The sequence below is a fragment of the Sinohyriopsis cumingii genome, chromosome 15, assembly GCF_028554795.1.
Source record: "Sinohyriopsis cumingii isolate HCF-2022 chromosome 15, ASM2855479v2, whole genome shotgun sequence".
Lineage (NCBI taxonomy): Eukaryota > Metazoa > Mollusca > Bivalvia > Unionida > Unionidae > Sinohyriopsis > Sinohyriopsis cumingii.
The window spans coordinates 122,433,885-122,457,379 of record NC_142975.1 but is presented as its reverse complement, the minus strand read 5'-3'; the positions used below and the strand labels follow the sequence as shown (position 1 = coordinate 122,457,379).

Sequence of the window (23,495 nt, the reverse complement as noted above, 5' to 3'; positions counted from 1 at the left end):
TCCTATTGGTCATCACTGGTATTAGTATTCAAAGATCAACACTTCCTATTTGTCATCACTGGCATCAGTATTTAAAGATCCAACCAAAGTACCGCTTCGGGGGCTTAGTGGTTAGAGCATCCACCTTGGATACAGGAGGTCGTGGGTTCGATCCCCAGCCAAGTCACACCAAAGACATACAAAAATGGTACTAACAGCTGCCTTGCTGCTCAGCATTAAGAGGTTAATGTTAGGACTGGTTGGCCTGGTATCAGGATAATGTGACTAGGTGGGACATGATGCTACATGTCTGTAGCATGATGCCCCAGTGATAGACATCACTATAAACTGCCACACTGCAGACATCATAGCGATACAACTGAAAAGTTGTTAAAGCTATGTTAAAAATCCAAATCACACACACACACTCCAACCAAAGTAAATGGAATGCATGTAGTATCATGTGATCATGTAGTATCATGTGATCATGTAGTATCATGTGATCATGTAGTATCATATGATCATGTAGTATCATGTGATCATATAGTATCATGTGATCAGCCACTTTCCCTGGTCTTTCGTGGTTACAGAGAATGGGTTTGGAGTCTCATCATCCTGTTATATTTTCTGGATTTGTGCTTGGTCAGAGTTTGGTGACTGTAGTCTCAGCATCTAACTGTATTTCTGGATTTGTGCTTGGTCAGAGTTTGGTGACTGGAGTCTCAGCATCTGACTGTATTTCAGGATTTGTGATTGGTCAGAGTTTGGTGATTGGAGTTTCAGCATCTGACTGTATTTTTGGAATTGTGCTTGGACAGAGTCTGGTGATGTTTCATCTCATGGAACTTTAGTTTCTGAGTTTTAATCCCTGTATAATTCAGTTTACATTAGGAAATAGATATATCCCTTGAATTGCCGGAGTAATGGCAATATACTTATGTAATCTTTATTTTCATACAAACTATATGTATATATGAACTATATGTATATATATTAAACAATTCTTTACTCGAGTCTGTAACTTTGTTGTGTACACAAAATTTTCTCACAAAGTATGCCTTACTATATATAAAATCATCATACAATTTTCTCACATGGTATGCCTTACTGTGTATAAATTTTCATGCAGTTTATTTTCATATTGAGAAACACAAAAATGATATGAATATCTTGCAAAAGAAAAACCATTAATAACATTTGGATCATGAAATTCACAATAATTTATTAATGAGAAAACCTAAGCTGAACATTCTCGTAAACAGATTTTATCTTTTTCAGTAAACGAGCAAGATAAATGATAATCAGCAAGTAGATTCTTTAATGAGATGAATATTCTCTCAGATCATGAATACTTAAGGATTGTGATATGAGGTCAGGATTATATTTATACTTAAGAATTGTGATATGAAGTCAGGATTATATTTATAGTTAAGGATTGTGATATGAGGTCAGGATTATATTTATACTTAAGAATTGTGATATGAAGTCAGGATTATATTTATAGTTAAGGATTGTGATATGAGGTCAGGATTATATTTATACTTAAGAATTGTGATATGAAGTCAGGATTATATTTATAGTTAAGGATTGTGATATGAGGTCAGGATTTTATTTATACTTAAGGATTGTGATATGAAGTCAGGATTATATTTATACTTAAGGATTGTGATATGAGGTCAGGATTTTATTTATACTTAAGGATTGTGATATGAAGTCAGGATTATATTTATACTTAAGGATTGGATATGAAGTCAGGATTTTATTTATACTTATGGATTGTGATATGAAGTCAGGATTATATTTATACTTAAGGATTGGATATGAAGTCAGGATTTTATTTATACTTAAGGATTGTGATATGAAGTCAGGATTATATTTATAGCTAATGATTGGATATGAAGTCAGGATTTTATTTATGCTTAAGGATTGGATATGAAGTCAGGATTTTATTTATACTTAAGGATTGTGATATGAAGTCAGGATTATATTTATACTTAAGGATTGTGATATGAGGTCAGGATTTTATTTATACTTAAGGATTGTGATATGAAGTCAGGATTATATTTATACTTAAGGATTGGATATGAAGTCAGGATTTTATTTGTACTTAAGGATTGGATATGAAGTCAGGATTTTATTTATACTTAAGGATTGTGTTATGAAGTCAGGATTTTATTTATACTTAAGGATTGTGATATGAAGTCAAGATTTTATTTGTACTTAAGGATTGGATATGAAGTCAGGATTATATTTATACTTAAGGACTGTGCTGTGAATTCATGATTTTATTAATACTTAAGAATTGTGCTATGAATTCAGGATTTTATTTATACTTAAGAATTGTGCTATGAAGTCAGGATTTTATTTATACTTAAGGATTGTATTTCATTTATACTTAAGGATTGTGATATGAGGTCAGGATTATATTTGTACTTAAGGATTGTGATATGAGGTCAGGATTATATTTGTACTTAAGGATTGTGATATGAAGTCAGGATTATATTTATACTTAAGGATTGTGATATGAAGTCAGGATTATATTTATATTTAAGGGTTGTGCTATGAAGTCAGGATTTTATTTATACTTAAGGATTGTGATATGAGGTCAGGATTATATTTATATTTAAGGGTTTTGCTTTTGGGTCAGAATCATATTTATACATAAGGGTTTTTCCATGTTTATAAGCATGTTAATTTTTATACTGAGGGAACCATTACATTCACCCTTGTTATAGGCATGTGAATTTTATACTGAGGGAACCATTACATTCACCCTTGTTATAGGCATGTGAATTTTATACTGAGGGAAGTTCCAATAATGTCATGTCCTCATATATAAAAAAAGTTATATACTGCAGTAGAGAAATCAAAATATAAATAGTTCTCATTAGTCAAGAACTTACATTAGATGGTATAGTAAAAACAGCAATAATTAAACAAATTTCAAACAAGTGAGCAGGATTGATAACGAAACTCACATATAGGAATGGACAGTAGTTTATTGAGGGTGGATAATGAAGGACCTAACTCACATTATATGAATGAGCAGTGGTATACTGAGAGCTGTATAGTGAGGAATGCACTCATATTATAGGAATGAGTAGTATTATACTGAAAGCTGTATAGCGAGGGAATGCATCCACATTATATGAATGAGCAGTGGTATACTGAGAGCTATATAGCGAGGGAATACATCCACATTATATGAATGAGCAGTGGTATACTGAGAGCTGTATAGTGAGGGAATACATCCACATTATATGAATGGGTAGTGTTATACTGAAAGCTGTATAGTGAGGGACTACATCCACATTATATGAATGGCAGTGGTATAGTGAGGGCTGTATAATGAGGGAATGCACTCACATTATAGAATTGGCAGTGGTATATTGAGGGCTTGATAGTGAGGTAACACATACAATTTATTGGATGGATAGTAGTATACTGAAGGCTTTAAGGTGTAGTAACACACATTCTAGATATGGATAGTGGTATAATGAAGGCTTTATAGTGAGGTACCACACCCACATTATAGGAATGGATAGTGGTATAATGAGGGCTGTATAGTGAAGGACCCCTGTCATTTTTTTTCAGCATTTGATCCGACTGCTAAATGTACTATCAGCTTTCCCAGCAGTGTATGAGGTGTTAGCAACCCGACCTCTCCCCACCAAAGACTCGTACACATTCAGGGAAATGCCCGATACTATCGCTGTAAGTATCAAGCGTATCTTGTTGCTCCAGATCATGAATGATATTTTTATTTCAGCTTGAAAACTATGGTTTAACCCTATTCTAAAATGTTTCATTCTGTTGTACAGAGAATCATAAAAAATTTCAAAACCAAAAGATTTTCCTGCATTTCACAAGGAAACTGAATTCACAAAAATCTTGTTCAAGAGTCCCAACATCAGATTTTGTCATGACTTAAATTTATGTGCTGCAACATAATTTTGGGCTTTGTCTGATGATCAGCACTAATAGCTTATTTCTTATACATAAATATAATACACACGCTGATTCATTAATTTAATGCATAGATTCTCAGGAAAATGTCCTGTTAATGTTCAATTTGGATAAGTGAGTTTAATTGTGTATAATATAATCATAAATAAATGAAGCTATTAATATTACCATAACAGAGTGATATTGAAAACTACACTCTATATATAATTGATTATCTGATTATATTATTTTCAATATTGTTTTACAATGGCAATATTATATTGCTATAGTTATTTTGTTTATATTGCCATCAAAAAGCGATATTGACAACTTGACTAAATATAATTGAATATCTGACATCAATATTTTCATAGTACAGCGATATTGAAAACTTGACTATATATGTAATTATCTGACAATAATATTGTCATAGTAAAATGATATTGAAAACTGACTGTACATATAATTGATTTTTTTTACATTAATATTGTCATGGTAAAGCTATGTTGAAAATATGACTGTACATGTATTTGATCATTTGACATTAATATTGTCATAATAAAGTGATATTGAAAACTTGACTGTACATGTAATTGATTATCTGATAGGGTTTTCTGGACCGCCTAGTTCTGTTGAACAGTCCAGCAAAGGTACACAGTCTTTTCAATGTGGAACAGTCTCATGCATTTGGACTCAGGTGAGCACAGACTTCATGAATTTATTTTATGACAGTGAAATTTCAATTGAAATTTAAGCATGAAAGCTTTAAGTTGTATTTTATGAAAACCTTTAAAAAATTTGAATATACACTGCATATAAATTTCTTTTTTGAAGATATCCTTTAGGTTATATATGATGTGTGATCAAACGTGTGATCTAATGGTTTTATATATATATATACAGTGTGACCCATAACACACTCTGTTATAAAACAAATTTGGATTTAACATGATCATACATGGCACCTGAAATAAGCAGCAGTGGTTATAGTCACCTGCTTAAAGGCAGCAGTGGTTATAGTCACCTGCTTAAAGGCAGCAGTGGTTATAGTCACCTGCTTAAAGGCAACAGTGGTTATAGTCACCTGCTTAAAGGCAGCAGTGGTTATAGTCACCTGCTTAAAGGCAACAGTGGTTATAGTCACCTGCTTAAAGGCAACAGTGGTTATAGTCACCTGCTTAAATGGCATCGTGTTCTTTCATGAAAAATAATGCAGTAAATTTTAATGATTGATCCATTTCATAAAATTTTGATACATTTAACAATCTATTTTTTGTTTAATATTTTTCTGGTACAATTAATAATTACTTCTATTGATGTTATTGTTATATGTTACAATTTTTATACTTGCTTTGAATGTTTTTATAATAATATTTACAGATATGGCCACCATGTTTGATTTTCAGGAAAAATGTTAGCTAGAGCCATCAGAATTTAAGGGTCCTGGTTAGATATAAATCTAAATATATATATGCACATGCAGTATCCAGTAAGAATAACGATTCTGAAAATATCAGTATAAAACAATTTAATATATCAATACTCAGGGTATAACAAATCATGATTCATCAATGGAGTGTGATTACGTAAATATTTATGGTTTCAATACAGTGTTTTATATTCTCCAAATCCATTGATGAATTTTCAGGTCATTAACAAAATAGGATATTAATGAGAAATATATCCAGTATTCACCATTTAATCTACAGTTTCTAAATGAACACATTACTTGGTTTCATTGAGATCTCTGCTTTCTGTGCACTCTCTTTCTGTCTCTGTCTGTCTGTCTCTCTCTCTCTCTCTCCTGCCGTAAGCAAAGAAAATATATGTAGAAATCATTCAAATGAGAGTTAAAGAAGAATTAGACCAGAATGTACCCCTTGCACTTGAAATTACATATGGTAACCTACAAGAACCCAAGTCATGATAATGGCATGAGATTTTTCACAGGCATTTTACGATACCAATCATAATATTTGATATTGGCATGAGATTTTTCTGGTGGCCTAGTGGTTAGAGTGTCTGCCTCGGATGTGGGAGGTCGTGGGTTCGATCCCCGGCTGAGTCATACCAAAGACTTACAAAAATGGTACTAACAGCTGCCTTGCTTGGTGCTCAGCATTAAGAGGTTAGTGTTAGGACTGGTCGGCCTGGTGTCAGGATAATGTGACTGGGTGGGACATCATGCTACATGCCTGCGGCATGATGCCCTAGTGCTAGACATCACTATAAACTGCCACACTGCAGACATCGTAGTGATATGACTGAAAAATTGTTAAAGTTACATTAAAATTCCAAATCACACACTCACACTCACACACACTGAGATTTTTCACAGGCATTTTACGATACCAATCATAATATATATATATTATGATTGGTATCGTAAAATGCCTGTGAAAAATCTCATGCCATTATCATGACTCAGGTTCTATATATAAAAATGGTTTGTTTGCTCCCATTCTGCAACGACCATTGTAAATTATTCATTCCATATATTAGTTAGTACACGACTCTCATAAAGAGTATTCTGAGTAGTCAAAGGTTTAAATTCATCCGATGAATCTGCATGTAATGGAAACTGATGGCAATGGAAAGAAGAAGCATGCTTGCTAAACATGGCATCCTGAGTTGTTGAGGGGGCGCTCACCAGTTATTATGTACTTTTGAGAGAGTGACGTATGTAAGGTGAAGTTGTTTGCATTTAAAACATGCACAATGGAGAGAATGTTGGCATACCTCTATGTTACATTAATGTAATGTGGATGATTTTTCTTTGGATATTATACTTTTGGAAATTGTACATAATCTAAGCACACTGCTAACTAAAATGACTGCTCCCTTGTGCTAAACAATCAGCCTAAATTAGTCTTAAGTACACTATCCATAGCAGTTATTAAAATAGGGAAAATGAATTTTGCCAGACTAGACAATACCAGCTTCTGAAAGTGCAATGAATGAATTACCAAATATATAAAATGTAAAACAAATTATCTTCTCTTTTATACAATTTACATCTGAAGATCAGGAAGTAAAAATGACCAAGTAGCATTAGCACTTTTTTGAAAGGTGCACATCTGGAGTAAGGCCAAGCTGTATACTCTATAACCCATATTACACCCATCAATCTTACACCAAAATAAAGGGAATTAAAGATTCTTTGAATTATACCTAAGATATTTTAGGTCTTTTTTAAATAGCCAGTATAACCAGTGAGGAAAGCCAGGGAAATTCTTTTTCTTTAAAATTCTAACCCTATGCAAAATACGAAACTGTAGAGCACCACCTGAGAGAGACCATGACATGAAAAGTTTAGATAAAGGTTTAAAAAATGTATGGACATGGGAATGGCTGGAGTGATAAGTTGACAGAAATTTAGTTGGTCAGTTTATAAGAAAACTGAATGCTAGAGGACTGGCATTTTGTGACCTCTGCAATAAAGATCTGAATTATGGTAATCACAGTTGGAAGAGTTTGAAACAGCACCTACAAAAGAAGCTGCATACAGAAAAATTGAAGCTCAGAAGGCATCTGGAAAAAGTGCAGTTAATTACTAAAAGAAGAAAGATTTCTTACATGAGAGAACAGATGTAACCCTCTGTCAGAATATGTGCACGGCATGTCATCAATACAAGCACCAGCTTGAAAGGAAAAAGGCTGTCATTGAGAAGGAAAAGAAACGATTGCACATTGAGCCATAAAAGTCAATGGTGACAAAAAGGAAGGCTAAAGAAGTCTTTGCCAAAGCTAAAAAGAGCTTGACTGGTGTTTATTATACAGATTTGCTATGAAAAGAGAGAGGTATAATATATTTGCTGCAAAAACTGAGAAATTATTGTGACTTAATTACGATGTAAACACTGACATGCACATGAAATAACTTCAGCATCAATAGTATTGGAGAACAAATTCATGTGACTGTAAATATTGTGAAATTATTGAACTCAAGTTGAACATTTTTAAGGTAAGTTTATTAGTTTTTCAAATGATTATTTTGGTTTAGTTTATGATCATATGTTGTACCAGGAGCAGTTTTTTATGAGCACAAAATGCATTTTTAGCTGGATTAGTGGCAGTGCCCCTCAAGACCCCACTGGGGGAGGACCGCCATAACCCCCCTTAAAAAAGTTTCGACTTTTTTTTATACGGAAGACCAAACCATGTCTGAGCATAATAATGACTTGGATCAAGTACAAATAACTTATCACAGAAAGAGAGAGAGAGAGAGATGAATGCACACTTTACCAATAGGACTGCTACTGTAGCCAGACAGTGTTTGTATTTTCTTTACGTAAATTAATTTTTGCATTTAAATCTGAATCATATATTATTTATTTAATCAATACAAAAAAATCTCATGAAAATAAGCAAATTGATGATTTCTAACAAGATTGGAAATACTTGCGGAACTGCTTTTTGTATCTACCACACTTGTTCATGATGCTAAGAATTCATTCCCTTAATAAATACAAAGCCACTTGTAGTCCATCTTCATTCCAGTGGAAAATAAATTACGTGTGGTTTGTATGTGATATAAACTATATATATATATCAAAAATACAGCGTGTGTGTGTGTGTGTGTGTGTGTGTGTGTATATATATGTGTGTGTGTGTGTGTGTGTGTGTGTGTGTGTGTATGTGTGTGTGTGTGTGTCTGTGTGAAAATTCCTTGCTCAGCCCATATTTAGTGATTTAGTTTTTAGTGATTGTTTTGAGACTGCTTTTGCTATCTAGTTTGTTTTATTTCATTTGATGCTAGATGATGTTGCATATTTTATGGTTGCATTCAAAATATGCAATCAAATACAGTTACAGTCAAAACATGCAAATCGCATAGTTTGCAATCAAAACATGCAAATCACATCCAGTTTACAAGCAGAATAAGAAAGTCACATGCAGTTTATAATCAAAACCGGCAAATCTCTTACCAGTGCAATCAAAACATGCAAATCACATACAGTTTGCAAGAAAAATAGGGTGCCTCGAGTGGCCGAGTGGTCCAAAGCGCTCTCCATTACGGATCACTACCATCTCACCTCTGTCTGCATGGGTTCGAGTCTCGGATTCAGTCAGTGTGGGTATGTGAGAAAGCTTGCCAGTAACTTCTCTTGGGTCGGTGGTTCTTTCCAGGGTTTTCCTGGATTCTTCCTCCACCATTAATACTGGCTGCCATGTATAGCCTATGATGTGCTGAAAAATGGCGTTAAAGCCCACAACAACAACAACAACAAGAAAAATAGGCATGTCACATACAATTACAATCAAAACATACAAATCAAAATACAATTACAATCAAAACATGCAAATCACATACAATTACAATCAAAACATGCAAGTCACATACAGTTTACAATCAAAACATGCAAATAATATACAATTTACAATCCAAACATGCGAATTGCACACAGGTTACAATCAAAACATGCAAATCACATACAGTTTACAAGCAAAATAAGCAAGTCACATACAGTTACAATGAAAACATACACACTGCAAACAATTATAATCAAAACATGCAAATCAAATACAATTACAATAAAAATATGCAAACCACATACAGTTGACAATCAAAACATGCAAATCAAATACAGTTTACAAGCAAAATATGCAAATCACATACAGTTTACAATCAAAACATGCAAAGCACATACAGTTTACAATCAAAATATGCAAATTACATACAATTACAATCAAAACATGCAAATCTCTTACCAGTACAATCAAAAGCTAATATGTGTAAAAACAATAGAAAAAATAATTTCCATAAAAATTGGTGCAAATATTTGAGCATTTAAGCTTTGGTCAGTTTGTGTGATAATGGATTGATTTTCATTAGAGGTGACCAGCTTAAACAATGAAATTTGACATGTATTTAGTTATGAGATATTGGAAATAATTCAAACAAAAATCTTGAATTGTTACTTTGTAAAATCAGGATTTTATTTCTTAAGCATGATAGCATGTAAGAAACAAATTTAATAGATTCTTATTTTAATCATGAAAGAAGACTCCACAGTATTTACATTTTTGAAGCAGTTTGTGAATGCATCTTATAACAAAATGATTCAACAGTAAACAGAAGGGGTGGGTGGGGACATAGACTTTTGAAAAGAGGCTTTGTGGACCTTATATTCTGAAAGTCAGATAAAATTTTGCTGCCCATGGCACTAACAGGAAGCATGTATAATGTGCTAGTAAATATATATAAAAATTTATAGATGGTACTTTTGCTTGACATTTATATACAAATAGTTGTTAAAATCAGGTGGTTACTATAATAAATTTTACTGCAGTACTCAATCACTTTGTCTTAAAATTAACATCATCATTGTTGTATTTGACTGCAGTACTCAATCACTATGTCTTAAAATTAGCATCATTTCTGTTCCAGGGTTCTGAGTGTGATGATTTCCTGTTTAGATACATATCTCCTCCTGCAGGCCCAGTACAAGTTTCAGGAATGTCTGCTGTCAGACCAGTCCGACAATCTCCATCACACAGACAGGTTGGTACTTGTGTATCCATGCCTCTAGACATCTCTCTCCTCCTGCAGTCCCAGTTTAGGTTTCAGTATGTCAGCTGTTAGCCCAATTTGACAAGATGTCCGCCCTTAGTCCAATTTGACAATATGCCTGCTGTTAGGCCAATTTGTCAAGATGTCCACTGTTAGCCCAATTTGTCAAGATGTCCACTGTTAGCCCAATTTGACATCATGTCTGATGTTAGCCCAATTGGACAAGATGTCTGCTATTAGCCCAATTTGACAAGATGTCTGCTGTTAGTCCAATTTGACAAGATGTCTGCTGTTAGCCCAATTTGACATCATGTCTGATGTTAGCCCAGTTGGGCAAGATGTCTGCTATTAGCCCAATTTGACAAGATGTCTGCTGTTGGCCCAATTTGACAAGATGTCTGGTGTAAGCCCAATTTGACAAGATGTCCGCTGTTAGCCCAATTTGACATCATGTCTGATGTTACTCCAATTGGACAACATCTTCCATACTTACTAACAGGTTGGAAACTGTACCCTTTCCATAAGACACCTAATGCCATCTTTAGTTCCATGAAAGTCCGCTTTCACCACAATTTAATGGCCTCTTCCACAATGATAGATGTCTGTATTCCCTCCTTTAGACAACTGTCTCCAAATACAAGGCCAGTATGAGTCCATGAATGTCTGCTATCAGCAGTCTGACAACCTCCTCCACAATGCTAGATATGTATGAGTACCCCCTCTTTTAGATATATGTATCCTCCTTCTGTACCAGATATGTTTCCTCCTTTGGTACCAGTGCAAGTTCCATGAATATCTGCCTTCAATACAATCTAACAACCTTCTCCACATGTCTACATCAGTTTCTGGATATCTGATTCCATTGACTGCTATCACTTCTTGCAGGCCCTGTACAGTTTCATCTGACTACTTCATCTACATTGATAATTTTTTATTTGTCTATGGCATTGTTTAACATTGTCCTCTTCGTCCATTCCCAGTACAAGTTTCAGGAATGTCTGTTATCAGCCAAGGCTTGCAGCATCCTCCTAAATGATTTGGTTTGTAGTTGTAATCCTAATTTAGACATCTGTTTCCTCCTTCAGTCCCACTTCAATTGCAGGATTTTCTATGATAATTATTTTACACAAATGAGATGTTGCAATCTCAACAAATATGCTGCTCAATCTATTGTTCAATGTCAACTTTGAGTCATTAACATTTAATTCTGTGTCCTTTTTGATTTTTGTCACATTACACAAGGTGTACCAAGGGACAGGATAGATTCAAATTAAAAATGGAAGCCAAAAGGTCAGCGGTCAAGCTAGTTTTGATTACCTTTGCACTTTTTAAAAATTTAACATGCTTATTCATGTCTGGTCTTTATTTCAAAACAAACAGTTTTGGGATTTGAATAATTTTAGTATTCTTGTACCTGAATGAACGCCATATAACTATGTTTCATCACACAGCATTTTGTGGACTCTTTGTACAAGTAGGAACATGGATTCTTTGTACAAGTAGGAACATGGACTTTATGTACAAATATGAATATAGACTCTTTGTACAAGTCAGAACATGGACTCTGTACAAGTATTAACATGAACTCTGTACAAGTAGGAACATGGACTCTTTGTACAAGTAGGAACATGGACTCTTTGTATAACATGGACTCTTGTGCAGGTAGGAATATGGACTCTGTACAAGTAGGAACATAGACTCTTTGTACAAGTAGGAACATGGATTCTTTGTACAGCATGGACTCTTTACCAGTAGGAATATGGGCTCTGTACTGGTAGGAACATGGACTCTTTTGTACAAGTAATAATAAGGACTATTTGAACAAGTAGAAACATGCGTTACAGATTTTTCTTTGCATATATTATGTCAACTTTTGGTCATTTCAGTAATGAGATAATAGTAGACTGTCTGTCAGTGGAGAGGAACAACATCTTGGTCCGTTCATACCAACTGGGTGGTCCTTCAGAGAGAACTCTGCCTCCTAGAATAATTCAGGTGAGTTCTTTTTGTTATCCTTGTAACCCAACTAATCAAACATTTGTGCATTCAGCATTCCTATTTAATCTGCAATCATCATTCCTATTTAACCTGCAGTCAGCATTTCTATTTAACCTGCAATCAGCATTCCTATTTAACCTGCAGTCATCATTCCTATTTAACCTGCAATCAGCATTCCTATTTAATCTGCAATCAGCATTCCTATTTAATCTGCAATCAGCATTCCTATTTAACCTGCAATCAGCATTTCTATTTAACCTGCAATCAGCATTCCTATTTAACCTGCAATCAGCATTTCTATTTAACCTGCATTCAGCATTTTTATTTAACCTGCAGTCAGCATTCCTATTTAACCTGCAATCAGCATTCCTATTTAATCTGCAATCAGCATTCCTATTTAACCTGCAGTAAGCATTTCTATTTAATCTGCAATCAGCATTTCTATTTAACCTGCAATCAGCAATCTGCAATCAGCATTTCTATTTAACTGCAATCAGCATTCCTATTTAACCTGCAGTCAGCATTCCTATTTAATCTGCAGTCAGCATTTCTATTTAACCTGCAATCAGCAATCTGCAATCAGCATTTCTATTTAACCTGCAATCAGCATTCCTATTTAACCTGCAATCAGCATTCCTATTTAATCTGCAATCAGCATTCCTATTTAACCTGCAGTAAGAATTTCTATTTAATCTGCAATCAGCATTTCTATTTAACCTGCAATCAGCAATCTGCAATCAGCATTTCTATTTAACCTGCAATCAGCATTCCTATTTAACCTGCAGTCAGCATTCCTATTTAACCTGCAATCAGCATTTCTATTTAACCTGCAATCAGCATTTCTATTTAACCTGCAATCAGCATTCCTATTTAACCTGCAGTCAGCATTCCTATTTAACCTGCAAAACATTTCTTACAGTAGATTTCATACTGAGTGTTCCACAAGCTGACTTGCTACATTTAATTATATGTAACACCGATTTCACTGGCGTTTTGTTAAAGTTGGATGATGACGTTTTATTTGATCAGGTCCCCGCTAAATCTTGTGCAAGATGATAATTAAGGATATTTTTTGCTGGTATCTTTTTTCATAATTTGGGACTATTCATATGTTATGTTCTAAAGGCATCATTTGCTAACACAATGCAACACAAACCTTGTGGTATCAAAGACTGATTTATTGTACACACCCTTGAAGAATCACTGAATTATATTTTTTTTTAGAAGTCCAGGAGATTAGTTCAGAAACCTTTTGTCCTGAGTCTTGTGGCAAGAATGTATTTAAACAATTGGGGAAATCACGACAACCAAACAAACTTAGTACCGCTTTTGATTGTCGAACAAAGCAACGTGATGATATTATGATGTCTGGGAATGCCTATGAATGATGTCCAGTTACTCAGAGTATGTGTCAGTCAGAAACCTTTGATCTATCTGACATGTCTGGCAAAGACAGTGATTTAGGACCTATGATGAAACAAACATAACAAAGCACTTTTATGGATTCCTTTTTCAACTTGGTTGCCAAAGACAAAAAACAGTAACAGTTACATAGATGAACAAAAAACAAAACAGTATGTAAATAGATATTTTATCAATGTTTACACACACACACACACACACACACACACATATATATATATATATATATATATATATATATATATATATATATATATATATATATATATATATATATATATATCTGTATGGCAGGTGTCACACCCTAAAATGAAACAGGTAAAAGCATCACACAATTCATTTGTTTCTCCTTGAAAGAAATACATTAGTTATCATCGATTACAAATAGTATACAAATTGATGATTGTTGCAAAAGATATACAATTTGATGATCTGTAACAAACAAATCTACAAATTTATGATCTGTTACAAAAAATATATGCATTGATGATCTGTTACAAATTATATACAGTTTGATGATCTGTTACAAAAAATTGCTGACCTGTTACAAACAAATATACAGTTTGATACCTGTTATAAAATATACAAAATGATGACCTGTTACAAAAATATACAAATGGATTATCTGTTACAACAAATTTATAAATTGATGATCTATTTCAAGTTGATGATCAGTGACAAGTTGATGATCAATGACAAGTTGATGATCTATGACAAGTTGAAGATCAGTGACAGGTTCAAGATCAATGACAAGTCTATGATCAATCACAAATTGATGATCAATGACTAGTTGATGATCTATTACCAATTAATGATTATGACAAGATGAGGATCTATTACAAATTCTTGATCTATGACAAGTTGAAGATCAATGACAAGTTGATGATCTGTTGCAAATTGATGATTATGACAAGTTGATGATCTATGACAAGTTGATGAACTATGACAAGTAAAATGGACTTGAGAATTTATTAAATTTTGTTACCTCTATTTTACTTAGCATCACTATGGATGAAGATAGTTTTGCAGTTTTGCAACCTTCTGCAATTATCTCTTTCTTTATGTTAAGGAGTTTCTCAAGATTAAAAAGAAACGTCCAATTTAACTCAGAAAGTATAGAAAGAAGACTTTTCTAAAGAATAAGAGTACATTGCATCTCAGCTTTGTGTAGAAAGAAGACTTTTCTAAAGCATACATTATGGCTCAGCTAAGTGTAGAAAGAAGACTTTTCTAAAGCATACATTATGGCTCAGCTAAGTGTAGAAAGAAGACTTTTCTAAAGAATACATTACAGCTTAACTATGTGTAGAAAGAAGACATTTCTAAAGCATACATTATGGCTCAGCTAAGTGTAGAAAGAAGACTTTTCTAAAGAATACATTACAGCTTAACTATGTGTAGAAAGAAGACTTTTCTAAAGCATACATTATGGCTCAGCTAAGTGTAGAAAGAAGACTTTTCTAAAGAATAAGAGTACATTACAGCTCAGCTATGTGTAGAAAGAAGACTTTTCTAAAGAATAAGAGTATATTACAGCTCAGCTTTGTGTATAAAAAAGACTTTTCTAAAGAGTACATTACAGCTCAGCTAAGTGTAGAAAGAAGACTTTTTTAAAGTGTACATTGCAGCTCAGCTAAGTGTAGAAAGAAGACTTTTCTAAAGAATAAGAGTACATTACAGCTCAGCTTTGTGTATAAAAAAGACTTTTCTAAAGTGTACATTACAGCTCAGCTAAGTGTAGAAAGAAGACTTTTCTATGGTGTACATTACAGCTCAGCTAAGTGTAGAAAGAAGACTTTTCTAAAGCATACATTATGGCTCAGCTAAGTGTAGAAAGAAGACTTTTCTAAAGCATACATTATGGCTCAGCTAAGTGTAGAAAGAAGACTTTTCTAAAGAATAAGAATACATTACAGCTCAGCTATGTGTAGAAAGAAGACTTTTCTAAAGAATAAGAGTACATTACAGCTCAGCTTTGTGTATAAAAAAGACTTTTCTAAAGAGTACATTACAGCTCAGCTAAGTGTAGAAAGAAGACTTTTCTAAAGTGTACATTGCAGCTCAGCTAAGTGTAGAAAGAAGACTTTTCTAAAGAATAAGAGTACATTACAGCTCAGCTTTGTGTATAAAAAAGACTTTTCTAAAGTGTACATTACAGCTCAGCTAAGTGTAGAAAGAAGACTTTTCTAAAGTGTACATTACAGCTCAGCTAAGTGTAGAAAGAAGACTTTTCTATGGTGTACATTACAGCTCAGCTAAGTGTAGAAAGAAATTTTTTCAAAAGAATAAGAATGCATTACAGTTCATCTTAGTGAAGCCACTAAGGTACCAGTCTGTGTTTGGCATATTTACACGTGGTTAAAATGTAAATGTATTCCTCTGAATTTCCTACCTGATGAGTCTTGTTATTAAAATAGCAATGTGTATGTCCTAAGACAGGTTTAAAAAATCTTAAATTTTCTTTATTAAGATATTTGAATGATGGGTTGCATGGTTTTAGAGCTCACAGGTTAACCTTATTTCTGATATGAACCTCCTACATGATTACCTGTTCTTCATGTCAGTTCTCACTTTTAGAACTTGATAACAATTTATTTTTGTTATTTTTTATTGTTTAAAATTTTTATAAAACTATTAGAACACTTTTAGAAGTAAAACACTTGGAATATTTATTTGTGTATATCATGGACATGCAAAGTTTGTGTACTTTGTGATATTTCAAATATATTTCCCCAGCACACAGAAGCAGTGATTTTCATCAGCTGTCAGCTCCAGACAGCAATCAAAACTTATCGTCACTTCTCATAAACACTTGGACCAAACTTTAAATGAATCCCTATCTTGGTATATGCAGGAAATAACTACATAAGCGTGGAAAAGGTTAGACATCCTATGATGTTTGAAATTTAGACTCGATAGGAAATCAAAAGAACTTCTGTATTTATTTGACACAATACCTCTTTAAGAGTATGGGTATATTATCTGGGATAACTGCATCCAGTATGACAAAGATGAATTATTTGTCTGGCAATACATCAGCATTATATGCTACGTTTTTAAGGTGAGGCAAAATGGGAAAGACTTTCAGTAAGGCACTACAAATATAGAATGATAACATGTTGTAAATTGTATCAAGGCATGTCTCCAGGATCCTTGAAGGATTTGGCAGGTACTAGACAATTAAAAGAAGAAACCTCCAAATGCCTTTTGTGAGGTAAAATCTATACCAAACTTCATCTTTTTAAAAGTCTATTGCAGAATGAAATCTTCTTTCTTTTAAAGCTTTAAACAACCCTCTTTTAATAACACCAAATTATGAACCTTGAAAAACTCCCAATTAATATCAAGGAGAAAGACTACTAGAAACTTTGCCCACAAGATTTATAATTGGTTGTAGTATATTAAATGATGATCTTTTCAAAAACCATTTATCTGGCAATAGATGTTAATGTAGCGAACCTGAAACTACAATGCATTTTGTCTTAGATATAATTTTTGTTATTAATTGGCAACCCATGCAATCAGTTGAGGTCGGCAAGACAGATATAATTTTTGTTATTCATTACAAACCACTTGCAATGGGTTGCGGTCAACAAGGAGATCTTCAGCGTGGTCCGTAAATACATAATTCCAATTAAGAGATTTGCTTGATCACTTGTGTCTCCATACTGAGTGGATATATACATACTGCCTGAGCTGAAGTTAAAATCCTTTATCTACAACCCCACCCCATCAATCAGTGCAAAATTTTACTAATTTCTCTTTATTTTTCTCATTGTTTTGCAAGTCATTATAATAAAATTACAATATTTTGTGTAAAATTTTCTTTTAATATTTCATTAGTATGTTTGTTTACAATATTATGCTTTCATTAATTATATGAACTAGACACATTATAAAAGTAAATATTATTGTTAATGAGAAGAGAGCTCAGAATAAGCCAACACTTGTTGCTCAGTCCTATTGATCTGTTTGAGTTACGTACTTTTAACAATGACATGCAAATAAATACTGTTTGATCCAAACTTAATGTTGATCCACATAAAAGAAAGATGTGTACGTGTATATAACTTTCTCTACCACCTGTGAGAGTTTGTAGAACAAACAACATTGCCTTGTGCCTTCCCCACTAAGGACTTCCGAAAATTCCTACCACCACCACAAAAATAGAATCCATTCCTTCCCAACTTTTATGCTTCAAAAATCCCCACTACCCTCAGCAAAACCAATGTGTCTGGAGTATATTTCATTCATTTAGTCATTATATCGCTGGTATGCAATATGCAGGGGATAATCTGTCTGTCTGTTTGTTGACAGTATCCTCCTGGTATGTATTATGGATGGGATATAATGTAGCTATTTTGTCTCTCTGTCTGTCTGCCTTCTGTCTGTTGACAGTATCCTCCTGATACGTAATAAGAAGGGAGTATAGTGAGCTTTGTCTGTCTTTCTGTCTGTCTGTAGACAGTATCCTCTTGGTATGTAATATGGAGGGAATATAGTCTAGCTATGTCTTTCTGTCTGTATGTAGACATTATCCTCTTGATACGCAATATGGAGGGGATATAGTGTTGCTATGTCTGTCTGTCTGTCTGTAGACAGTATCCTTCTAGTTTGCAATATGGAGGGAATATAGTATAGCTATGTCTGTCTGTCTGTAGATGTTATCCTCCTGATATGCAATATAGAAGGGATATACTGTAGCTATGTCTGTCTGTCTGTCTGTCTGTAGGCAGTTTTCTCCTGATGTGCAATATGGAGGGAATATAGTGTAGCTAATCTGTCTTTCTGTCTGTCTGTAGACCTTATCCTCCTGGTATTCAATATGGAGGGGATATAGTGTAGCTATATCTGTCTGTCTGTCTTTAAATATTACCATTGATCCTCATGCCAAGCAAGTTTTTTAGAGGTATATTTGGATATGTAGAATTTTCTGTATTAAGTAATTTTATGTTACTATAGAAAAAATGTGTTGCATAGGCAGTGTATAAACTGACACTGCTAGAATACAAGTTGTTGTTGTTGTGGGGTTTAATGCCATTTTTCAGCACAAGATAGGCTATACATGGCAGCCAGTATTAATGGTGGAGGAAGAGCCTGGGAAAACCCCAGAAAGAACTACCAACCCTCGAGAAGCTAGTGGCAGGCTTTCTCACATACCCACATAGGCTGAACCCGAGACTTGAACTGATGCAGACAGAGATGAGATGGCAGTGATCTTTAACAGTGAGCACTTTAGACCACTCAGCCACTCATGACAGTACTGGAATATAAGTATCATGCAAATTTAGAGTGATGGATGCAACAGTACTAAGACCTCTTTACATAAGTGGGTTACTGGAGACTTTAATTAGGTGTCTCTACATGATTGAGGGCCTTGGCACCTCAGTAGGAATCTTTACATAAGTGGGGACTGGAGGACCAGTAGGAGTCTACATAAGTGGGGACTTCAGTAGTTGTCCTTACATAAGTAAGGACTATGTACTTCAACGTGAGTCCTTAATTAGGGACTGGGGACTTCCGTAGGAACCTTTACATAAGTGGGGACTGTGGACTTCAGTAGGAGTCCTTACATAAGTGGGGACTAAGGACTTCAATAGGTGTCCTTACATAAGTAGGGACTATGGAATTCAATAGGAGTCTTTACATAAGTGGGACTGGAAGACTTCAGTAGGAGTCCTTACATAAATGGGGACTGGATGATATATATTTTCTAGTTGACTTTTTAAGTGATGCAGATATTATATAAATCTTAATTTTGGAAGTAAAGTTTGCCAAAAATGAAAACATTTAGGGCCAGAGTTATACAATGTACATTTTTCAGTAAATTATACTATGTAAATTTGCTTGGCATTTAGTTACAGCCTTAAAATCTTGTATGGGAAAGTTCAGCATGTTAAAATTTTTGTTTTCAGAACAAGGAAAATCCCTACCCTTATCCAATGTTCACTTCATATCCCATACCCAAGGAGTACATCTCTAACCAGGGGCGCTCAGCTATGAAACAAGGTGAGATAACTCTAAATGAACACACCAGAAGTTGGCAGCACAGAGTGCTAAGATGATTGTATGTGAAAATAAATACATTCATAGCAGTCACCATAAAATATCACAACTTCAAAAAATGTCTCATATTATTTCCACATTTTATAAAATATGTTGGTGTATGAATTAACAGCAAAATTTACTGAATGGTCCATCTTATTCCATTTCCTGGAAAGGAGTATGTTTTGCTTAATTTTATAAAATTAAACTTGAGCATTAATAATACAGAAAAGTTGCTCATCTTACCACTGCCTGCTGTCAATCATCTATATTTAAACAAAAAATAATGAAGAATTGCAGCTGTAGGTTCATGCCTAGCTCGATGGAAAAGGTAGTGTTTTACTGCGTATTTCCAGTTGTGTATTCATGAACCAAAGAAATGAAGAATTCACATTGCGACATAAAATTAAGCAAAAAGCAAACCTTAAAAAAATAACTCAGTATTATTCATGAATTACTTTTGCATTATTGTAGGTTGATATTGTTACATTATAAATTGCAAATAATGTTTATACTGGTAACAGCAGCATCATATAATCACAAATTAGACTTCCTGTACAGTTAGACTTCCTGCACAAATTATCTTTGCTGTACAGATTAGCTTTTCTTGTACAATTACCTTTCCTTTATCAATTACCTTTTGTGTACAAGTAGCATTCCTATACAAATTAGCTTTACTTGTACAAATAGATTTCCTGTACAAATTATATTTCTGATCCAATTGGCTTTTCTTGTGCAATTAGCTTTCCTTTACAATTAGCATTCCTTTATAAATTAGATTTTAATGTCTTGCTTTTTTCATATTCTGGTAAACTAAGTGTCATTCTATATTTGCCAGTATACAAGCAGGTCCTCATATTGTGTGTATGTGTGGTGCTTTAATTGTGCAGTACATATTTAAATGTCCAGTATATTGCAATATGTAATATGTAATAAAATGTACTATATATTAGAATATGTTGTACACATTACAATGTAGTACATATTTAACTGTATAACATATAATTTGTAGCACATATTTAACTGTATGGTATATTATACTAGGTAGAACATATTCAGTTGGATGGTATGTTACAGTATGTACTACATATTTATACCTATACATTATATTACAAAATGTAGTACATAATATTACAAAATGTAGTACATTATATTACAAAATGTAGTACATTATATTACAAAATGTAGTACATTAGACTATGCATTGCAAACCTGTATGCAATGAGGAGCAATAAAACTTCTGTACTAATTTCATGTAAGGACCATTGTCCTCTTAACACAAAATGGATTACTCAAAATTCTACAAACTTGGTGATCTTAACACAAAATAGATTACTCAGAATTCTACAAACTTGGTGATCTCAAAACAATATGAATTACTCAAAATTCTACAAACCTGGTGATTGTAACACAAAATGGATTACTCAAAATTCTACAAACTTGGTGATCTTAAATTGATTACTCAAAATTCTACAGATGTGGTAATCTTAACACAAAATGGATTATTCAAAATTCTTCAAACTTGGTGATCTTAACACAAAATGGATTACTCTAAATTCTACAAACTTGGTTGATCTTAGCACAAAATGGATTACTCAGAAATCTACAAATTTGGTGTCTTAACAGAAAATGGATTACTCAGAATTCTACAAATTTGGTGATCATAGCACAAAATGGATTACTCAGAATTCTACAAACTTAGTGATCAGTCACAAAATGGATTACACAGAACTCTACAAACTTAGTGATCTTAACACAAAAAATGGGGGCCCCGAGTGGCCGAGTGGTCTAAAGCACTGTCCGTTATGGATCACTGCCATCTCACCTCTATCTGTGTGGGTTCGAGTCTCGGATTCAGCCAACGTGGGTATGTGAGAAAGCTTGCCAGTAGCTTCTCGTGGGTCAGTGGTTCTTTCCGGGGTTTTCCTGGGTTCTTCCTCCACCATTAATACTGGCCGCCATGTATAGCCTATCGTTTGCTGAAAAATGGCATTAAACCCTACAACAACAACAACAACAACAACACAAAATGGATTACTCAAAATTCTACAAATTTGATAATCTTAACTCAAAATGGATTACTCAGAATTCTGCTAATATGGTGATCTTAACATAAAATGGATTACTCAAAATTCTACAAACTTGATGATCTTAACTCAAAACAGATTACTCAGAATTCTGCTGACATGGTGATCTTAACACAAAATGGGTTACTGAAATTTCTACGAACCTAGTGATCTTAGCAAAGAAAGGATTACTCAGAATTCTACAAACATAGTGATCTTAACATTAATTGGATTACTCAAAATTCTACTAATTTAGTGATGAGTCATAAAATGAATTACTCAAAATTCTACTTAGCGATCAGTCACAAAATGAATTACCCAGAATTCTGCTTTGTTATTAGTCACAAAATGGATTACTCAAAGTTCTATTTAGTGATCAGTCACAAAATGAATTACTCAAAATTCTACTAACTTAGTTATCAGTCACAAAATGGATTACTCAAAATTCTACAAACTTAATGATCAGTCACTAATTGGATTTACACAAAATGATACTTACTTAGTGGTCAGTCGCAAAATGGATTGCTCAAAATTCTACAAACTTAATGATCAGTCACTAATTGGATTACACAAAATGATACTAACTTGGTGGTCAGTCACTAATTGGATTACACAGAATTATACTAACTTAGTGTCAGGCTTGGCTGACGTTGGTACATGAGAAAGCCTGCCAGTAGTTTCTCATGGGTCGGTGGTTCTTTCCAGGTTTTCCAGGGTTCTTCCTCCACCAATTATACTGGCCGCCATGTATAGCCTATCTTGTGCTGAAAAATGGCGTTAAACCCTACAACAACAACAACAACAGCTAACTTAGTGGTCAGTCATAAAATGGATTGCACAAAATTCTATAAACTTAGAGATCAGTCACAACATATATATATATATATATATATATATATATATATATATATATATATATATATATATATATATATATATATATATATATATATATATATATATATATATATATATATATATATATAATACTCAATACAGAGTAATGTTAATCATACTTTGTAAGATTAAACAGTTTAGTATTGTATGAATATTGTATGAATTACATGCTGATGCTAGGTGTTATACATTTCATTTGGCAGACATTTTGTTTTGTTGTATTTTATAGCCATAGATTGTATCTTGTACTTCAAGGTCACTGATTATTTATATCTTGAACTTCAAGATCATTGGTTATTTGTTACACGTTCTGCATTTCTACTATATTTATTGTCCACTGAACCAGTAAACTTGATTACTTTCTATGTCTGTTCAATACAAGGATCAAAGAGTTTGGCTTTGTACCATTTTGGTAATTGTTTCAAGGAGACAAAACTTTGCTGCTTTTGCTTGCTACTTTTATTTAGCAATTTGAAAATTTTGTATATAGGTTCATATCCACACTCCCTAGCCTTCTGTTTTGAAATTTGATATGTGCAAGTATTTGGGGGAGTATAGCACCACTGTTTGTAGGTTACTGCAATCCACTTTTCTTGTCTCAGTAGCTAAATGCATAGCATATTGAAAAA

At 33.6% G+C, this 23,495-nt stretch overlaps 1 protein-coding gene across 6 annotated transcripts in view; it reads left to right on the top strand.

Annotated features, from left to right (window-relative positions):
* Window positions 1-23,495, top strand: part of LOC149782638 (protein broad-minded-like) — a 185,661-nt gene that overhangs the window by 114,084 nt on the left and 48,082 nt on the right. For all 6 annotated transcript variants that reach the window (XR_016414416.1, XM_089934131.1, XM_089934132.1 and 3 more), the window contains 5 exons: window positions 3,574-3,693; window positions 4,533-4,621; window positions 10,316-10,429; window positions 12,325-12,433; window positions 19,774-19,867. Coding sequence is in view for 5 of the 6 variants with exons in the window: in XM_089934131.1 (XP_089790257.1) it covers window positions 3,574-3,693; window positions 4,533-4,621; window positions 10,316-10,429; window positions 12,325-12,433; window positions 19,774-19,867 (526 nt within the window). In the remaining variant the exon portion in view is untranslated. The remainder of the gene's footprint in view (window positions 1-3,573; window positions 3,694-4,532; window positions 4,622-10,315; window positions 10,430-12,324; window positions 12,434-19,773; window positions 19,868-23,495) is intronic.